We start from the raw sequence: 7856 nt of genomic DNA on the forward strand, positions 1-7856 counted from the left end.
GGCCCTTCTTGAAGATAGGCATCACATTTGCCAGCCTCCAGTCATCTGAGACCTCCCCTGTTATCCAGGACTGCTGATAAATTATAGAGAGTGGCTTGGCAAGCTCCTCTGCCAGCTCCTTCAGCACTCTTGGGTGGATCCCATCCGTCCCCATAGACTTGTGGACGTCCAGGTGGCATATCAGGTCAAAGACTGCTTCCTCCTGGATTAGGGGGGGTTTATTCCACTCACTGTCCCCATCTTCCAGCCCGGGAGGCTAGGTACCCTGGGGATAACTTGTCGGGCCATTAAAGACCGAGGCAAAGAAGGCATTGAGTATCTCAGCCTTTTCCTCATCTTTAGTGGCAATGTTCCCCTTTGCATCCACTAGAGGATGGAGGTTCTCCCTGGCTCTCTTTTTGCTGTTAACATTTTCTTATTATCCCTTGCAACAGTGGCCAGGTTAAATTCCAGCTGGGCTTTTGCCTTTCTAATTTCCTCTCTGCATGACCTGACAAGATCCCTGTACTCTTCTTGGGTTACCTGCCCCTTCTTCCAGAACTGGTAAGCTCTCCTTTTTTTCCTTAGTCGCAGTAGTAGACCTCTGTCCAGCCAGGCCGGCTGTCTTCCCTGCTGATTTGTCTTACGACACATGGGCACAGCCTGCTCCTGTGCCTTTAAGACTTCTTCCTTGAAAAATACCCAGCCTTCCTGGACCCCTTTGCCCTTCAGGACTATCTCCCAAAGGACTCTCCCAACCAGCGTTCTGAGCAGGTCAAAGTCTGCCTAGGTAGCAGAGTTAAAAGGTCAAAAATTTGAGAAGCTGGGTACCTTGCAAGGGATTTGGTTTGGCTGCACAGCTGGAACATTTATTTCCATGTGGGTGCCTAAATGGACAGCCTAAGGGTGTACTCCTATTTGTTAAAAAAGGACTCTTTATATTATACATCCCTAGTGATATCAATGGTCCAATATCCAACAAATGAGGAACAGAAAGGCCAAGTCCCTCCAAATGGGGCTCAGGCTCAGAGCAACTGGGACCTCAGCTGAGTTAATGATGAAGGAGGACAAGAGTGCTCACTCCAGCTCACCAAAGGATGCTTTGCTTTCAGTTGGATTGCACTGTTCCCACAGAGTAGATGATCTTCAGCTCTCAGCTACTAATTTCCAGGTTAAAACCAAACAAGCACTGAGGGAGGATGGTTACTGTTTAATTTTGATCAGTGACATGGTCTACAATTGACCTATTCATGGAGCAACATTCAGCATAGCAGAAGCTACAAGTGGGCAAAAGGACTGAGCAGTTAGCAGAGGAGGGGATACTCTGCAAGCCAGCACCCTCCTGAAGGTAATGTTTGGTGGAAAGCTACCTCCAACCTTCAGCCTTTTCCTTTCTAAGCATATGCAAATTGTCATGGCCTAAGAAAAGATAATTCATTTCTATGAGTGGCTCGGAAAGCACTCGTAAGTCTTGTCCATATTTCAGAAATGTATTAAAGAGACATCCTACAGCGCATGGAGTGCTTAGATGTAAAGATGCACCGTTAAGATGGTAGCAAGTTTTGACATACTAACCTGGCCAGTAGTACATGGAAACGTTCTTGTTTTCTTTTGTCATTGTGACCCACAAAGGCTCTGATCCATCCCACCAGAGAGGCAGCAGGCTTTCTTTGTTCACTCCAATATCAAAAGATATGTTTTTCTTTTCGTCCCACATGTAGTTTCCAATCATCTGATGGACCTCGCAGTGGCGACCTTTGGGGGCGGAGAAAAAAAACAGTACAATCAGATTGGTGTCTCCAGCAGAAGGATGCCACCAGCACCACCACTGCTACCACTGGATCATCCAGCAAGTCAGCTGAAAAGCCTGATTTGAACTCGGGAGCCTCTTACCTTGCAACCGCTCATACGATCTTCTTGACTCTGTTACCTTTTATTGAGTTCCTCTAAGCAGCTCTCTACATCCCCCAGTTCAGCCACCTAAAAGTTAGTTGCTGAAGCTTGTCAGCCACATGTGTTCCCTTCACAGTTGATGGAGAAGAAGAAGCACCTCTAGAAAGCAATTAATGCTGTCTTAAGATAGGAATCTAAGGTATCCGGGAGGAGTCACCCTCTGGAGGTGCATATTGCTCCCTATTAACTGTAGAGAAAGATCACATCATTCGCTTAAGCTTCAGACAGCCAACTTTTAGACAGCTGAGGCCAAAAGAGACAAATCCTACACCCTGTGGCCTGCTCAACATGCCATACCCAGTCCCCACACACAAACCACGGGAGCGGCAGCCCGCGTGGGTGCCACATGTTTGGCTGACGCCTGGCTCCTTCTCCACACGCAGCATCTGCCAAGTCTGAGGCCATTTAAGGTACCTACCAGTGCAGAGACCCAGAGAGCTGCGGGAAGCAGTCTGTGAATGAGAAGGGATAAGAGTACGATCTGGAAACATAAAATAAAGCTTGGGAAAGTCACATTTCCTCTTTATTCATAGGGTACATTGTTTTTCTGCAAACAAGCAAAAACTAGGCTAAAACCTTTATATATTACTTTTATTTTCTGTTATTGTTAGCTTTTTTTTTTAAATCGACACGCTTTCATCAGACATTTTCAGCCCTGTTACTGCATCTTGGGGGCCCTTGGGCAACTTTATATTAAAAGAAACTAATATATAATAGCCAAGAGATGTCTTCCACTTCTCAACATTGTCAGAAGAGAAGATAAAGTATTTTAAGAGTTAATCTGCAGGTGAATTAACAAAAGTGGGAAAAAGAAATGTTGAAGAAGATTACATTGTACTGGGAGTTCACGATTTCTGTATCTTAAAAAGCAATGACTGATGCATGTGTGAGACACTGTCATCGGTTACCTGGTGAGTCACGATATTGCAAGGATCCAGATAACAGGCTGTTTTGTGAGGCTGAGCATGGTGATCAGAACTGTAATAACCTTGGTATGCCTGTTTTGAAAAAGCACCATTTTGAGCAGAGGACTCTGTATACTTTGGGTACATGTGACCTTAAAATGGATTTTGAAGTCTCCTTCCCTACTGCGAAGTATTTCAGTCATGCAAAACATTTCCTCCTCCCCAGCGCAGAAAAGCAGTCCCAATTTGTGACAGTGACTATTCAACATATTAAACCAAACAGGTTTACTATAGGAAAACTGGTGGATTGGATGGGCAGTAATCTGTCCTCCTGAGGCTGCCAAGTGCTTTCTTCTCTGCAAGTCCAAAAAGAGCTAGAAGGAAGCCTTTGTAGTGCATCAAAACTGCAGCCTTCCTACTTACAGGACAATCCCATTTCTCATTTCTTCAGCTTCTTGAAGTTGATGCACTCCTGAGCATGTATCAACCTGCTAAACTTCAGGCAGGCAACTGATGCCAGCCTGGGAAACCTGCAGGTCAGTGCTGAAGCTGTTAGGTCACAGTCTAGTCTTCATACAGAAACAATGAGCTCCAGCTGCTGATGATGTGAGGTCCCTATAGGACTTAAGGTCTGCTGTCAGTTTGCCTACCTCTTTAAGGAACAGAATGGAGATTGTTCTTTGTAGCGTTGTTGTGAAGTTTAATTAACTGCGTGCATTAATATAGAGGACAGTATTCTTCTGATCACCACAGCAGGCAAGTTCATTCTTCCACGGACTCCAACTCTCTTTTTTATATTGAAAAAGAGGCCTGGAAGACTATAAGGCATCAATTTTCATTGCAGACATCCCTGGTTCACGGGGCCAGAAGGGAACATCAGATGAGCAGACAGACCAAAGGACATGACCATTTAATGCTGTCTGGAGCCATTCACATCTGTCCCAGGAAGACCCCAGACCTCCTTGGAAGACATCAATACCCAACTAACCAATCTATTCCTTGAGTTGCTCATCCCAATATCTATCATCATCAGTAAACAACTGTTCAGAAAGTATGCCTGGTCTCTAATTTTATTTTTGACCTTTGTTAATCTTCAACCATGGCTATTCTGCACCTTGCTCTCTAGATTAAAAAGCCCTGCAATAGCTGGCATTTCTCCCCCTCAGAGACACTCATACACAGAATTAAGATCACTTCTCGAATTTCTTTTAAGTCACCGTGCAACCCGGGTTCTTTACATCCGCTGTTGTAAGTTATTATTTTCTCCATCCTGAGAAAACGACCTCTGGTGATCTCCTTTTTAATGATTATCAAAATAGCAACATGGTATTAGACAGTCTGAATTTATTATTGGTTCCATCACTGCAGCTTTCCTCTGGAATCAAACATTATCTTAAGAGTTACCAAAGTAGAAACAGGGCAAAAAGCAGTTTAGCATACAGATGTCATTAGTTAAATTCACGGCAATTGTAGTAGAAAGCACCCCTTCCTAAAGCAACAGAGGAAAACAAAGAGGTTATAGTTCCCAGGAATATGATAACTGCTGTATCCTTCTGGAAGAGAGCCAGCAAAAGCATTTGCAAGTCTGCGTGCTACAGTTTACTTGGACACTACCCTTCTTACAGCATTGGCTTTGTCTGAAGCACACTCCCATATCTCCAGGCACTTTTGTCAGCATTCAGATGAATCTATGCAAAACAAAGATTAAATTAAAAAAAAAAAAAAACAACAACAAACCAACAAAACACATAGCCACTTGGCCACCCACAACAACAACACAGTAATGCTGAGTGCTGTGCACTTTACGTTGACCGTATGCGGTATTTGCAAACCAGAGCATGTGCTCCTGTAGCATTTGCTACAGGAATGTCGCCTTCTTTCTTTGGTGGTCTTTCACTGACCTGCAGCACACCGGATCACCAGTAGGCATGACATAGCATACAGGGACCACCTCCCTCTAAATCTACATGAGAAAATGCTCTCTGAGACACTCGATGATCCTTTGTTTATAAGAGAGGCAGTGTGTGGCAGATATGCAATGCCATACCTGGTGCATCGGGCAACAAAAGAGAGATGAACCATCTCTGCACTGAGGAAATCAGATTTATCAGAGAACCCACAGTGTGTATATTAGCCAATGCAGCAAAGGTACCATAATCTGTACCCAGGCGGTATCCACCTGATGACAAACATAAGTACATGCATTTAGCTAAACGTACCATACTATGTAATATTATACACATGCCTTGGCGCTATGGTGAGACCTTTCCTCCCATGTCCCACCATGATGTCCCCATTCCCCAGGAAGTGACAGGAGCCAGGTGTGCAGGTGCAAGCACAGGCTGCCATGGGGCTATACAGGCTGGGGAAGAGTTAAGTTCCTCCACGCAAACAGCTGTGCGCACACAGGTAGGTAGGTTTTAACAGCCGAAGTGAGACATGCTGTTCCCTTTCCCCCCTTCCTGCCCTCCCCACGATATCTTTCCTCCACTGGTCCTTTGCCTGAAGAGTCACCTAAATGCTGGCCCAGACCTGCTCATTTCCCAGCTCCTCACCCCACTTCCAACCCCCCTGGAGACCTGCTGGATGACTTGCCCTGGGAAATGCTCTGCTGATGCTGCCTGCCGTGAGGAGGAAGAGACCAGGACTTTGAAGTCACAAGCACCACATTCCCACTCCAGAGCGGATATCGTGGTGTTGCTGTCCCTAAGGACTGAGTCCAGCCTGCTGTGAGCAGCTCTGCCCGCTTCCATGTATGCCCTGCTCTGCTCTTCCCCTGCTGGGTCGAGTCTGCCCTGCTTTGAAAAGAAAGACCTCAGGGGAAAAAACAAAACCCCTGTGCTAAACTTCAAGTGGCCTGGAGAAGACCAGGGCTCATGAGAAGTCAGGGGGGAAGCTCTGGTCTGGGCAAAGCAGCCCTGCCATCTGCAGGCCCCCAAGCAAAAACGGTACCTGCAAGATGTGCACAGACGATCTATATTCCCAGAAGAGCTTGCTGGCAAAGTCTTTCCATTTTTTTATGACCTCCAACACCAGGCGGATCCAAAGCAGAAAGACCTTAGCCTATGTCAGGTGAGACTTCGTAATCCAAGTAGGATCACATCAAAAGGCACAGAAAAAATCTCTGCTATACACAGCATTTTTTTTTTTCCTGAAGGGGATTAATTTAATAAGAGCGTGAAACTCTTAATTCAGTGATTTCATAACGGGGCCAGGACTGGGGTGTACAAAAATTGCTTCCAAAGCATCCAGCTTCGGCTGTTGGTTGATCTCCTGAACTGAGTGGCAGCGGTGGGCTGAGGGACCACACTGGGACTCCTGACCACCCACAGCTGGGTACGGCTTGAGGGCAGCTCCAAGCACTACAGAGGGCCTGACAAAAACGATGTGCAAAGCTGTGCAAAGCTGCTGCCCACACCATTAGAGAGGGTACGAGCCTCTGGCAGTTTTCTGTTCATCAGCTGTGACTTCTGCTCTGGGCAAAGAAATACCTTGATACATGAATGTCTGCTTACCACTGCTAACAGCTGGTAAGGGATGTGCTAGTCGTGAGCTGTGAGGCTGTAGCCAGTAAGAAGGAAAAAACTCTGTGCTTCAATTTGTAGCACATGAACTTGTGTTAGAGAAAACTTTCGGTTCTCCACTTTGAAAGTGTTTCCATTTTTTTTTAACTGGGAGAAAGCAAACACAGATTTTTACAACATTTTGTGTATGTGTGAAAGAGAAGAATCTTGGCATAGCAGCCTTCCTGCAGGCGGTGAGTAAACAAAGCGAGATGAAGAAGGAGAAAATTAAAAACCGGTTCCCACTCTCCTCTCCAGCCCGTCCTTGCTAGCGTAGTATCCCTTCCCTGCCAGTTAATAGTATTACCACAGACTTTTTTTGTGCTCTTTTCCTTCCCAACACACAATTTTAGAAATGGATAGCTACTGAATCCAAGAAAAAGAAGAGATTCTTGATTTAAAAACTCTATGTCACGAACAGAATCTTTCAAATCCTTGTTGCTGCTGGCATCCGTGGTGGTTAAAAGAGGAGCAAAAAGAAAAAATCCTATTCCCTTGTCACTCATCATACTCTTTGTGTCCTTTTTTCTCAGCTTGGACAGTGAAGTTGAGATAGTTTCATTTCATGTGTACCGATAATAAATTTCCCTCTTGTACTCCTATCCCTCCATTTTTTATGCCTCAGACAATATGCAGGTATTGTGTATGTAGTTCAAAAACTTGCTTAACTGCTAACCAGAAATTGTCAGCATCCTTTCCTGGACCAGGCTGGAGTCTGGATACCGTTAACCGGGCAGCAGAAAAGAGGCATCCACTAGGGCCGTCGCCAGATGGGGCTTCCCCCGGGTACCGAGCGGATGGAGAGTGGAGATGCTGGGCTGTAAACCAGGAGACCTCTCACAGCAAATGATGAACGCAGCAGTATGTGCACGCATCAGCCAGAGCCCAGAGGACTCCAGGGGTGGGAGCCCAAAGGACATTTGCTCCCAGAAAATGTGGAATAAACAGGGTGGGGTGTACGTCAAGATTTGCTGTGCTCAGGGGAAAACAGTAGCAGAGTGACTATTTATCAGACCACAGCGGTGGTTTTATCCGCCACGGCCCCTCAGCAGGCAAGTATGCCGACACTGAGGGTGAGGGGTGGAGGAAGGACGACGGAAGCAGAGGAGGTGGGTGAAACCTTTGGTCTGGCAGAGCAGACTTCGACCGTCACCCATCCCTGGGACCTCTGCCGCGTTGCCCCTCTCTCTCCTGCCGTGCAGGCGACAAGGCAATGGCACACATAGGGCTGAGCCGCGGTGGCTGGGAAAACACCACGCACCTCCCCTGTGTATTAAAGAAGCCCCAAACATGCCGTTGATGAGTTACGGCAAGTGTGGGACAGCCCTGCAACAGCCACAGGCCTCACCTTGGGGTTCAGGAGACCTGAAATATCCTCTGTTCAACCTCCTCCTCCATCCTGCAAACTTTGTGGGACTTCGCAGCCTCTTAAGGCTTGAGGTCCTGTTCAAAGAGA

General features: G+C 46.3%; 1 protein-coding gene across 1 annotated transcript in view; it reads right to left on the reverse strand.

Annotated features, from left to right (window-relative positions):
- The window catches only part of ENPP6 (ectonucleotide pyrophosphatase/phosphodiesterase 6), a 34611-nt gene that overhangs the window by 20677 nt on the left and 6078 nt on the right, over nt 1-7856 (reverse strand). Inside the window, exon 3 of the mRNA XM_009642358.1 lies at nt 1555-1734. Within this exon, the coding sequence (XP_009640653.1) occupies nt 1555-1734 (180 nt within the window). The remainder of the gene's footprint in view (nt 1-1554; nt 1735-7856) is intronic.

Source organism: Egretta garzetta, unplaced genomic scaffold (genome assembly GCF_000687185.1).
Source record: "Egretta garzetta isolate BGI_Z169 unplaced genomic scaffold, ASM68718v1 scaffold46, whole genome shotgun sequence".
NCBI classification, from domain to species: domain Eukaryota; kingdom Metazoa; phylum Chordata; class Aves; order Pelecaniformes; family Ardeidae; genus Egretta; species Egretta garzetta.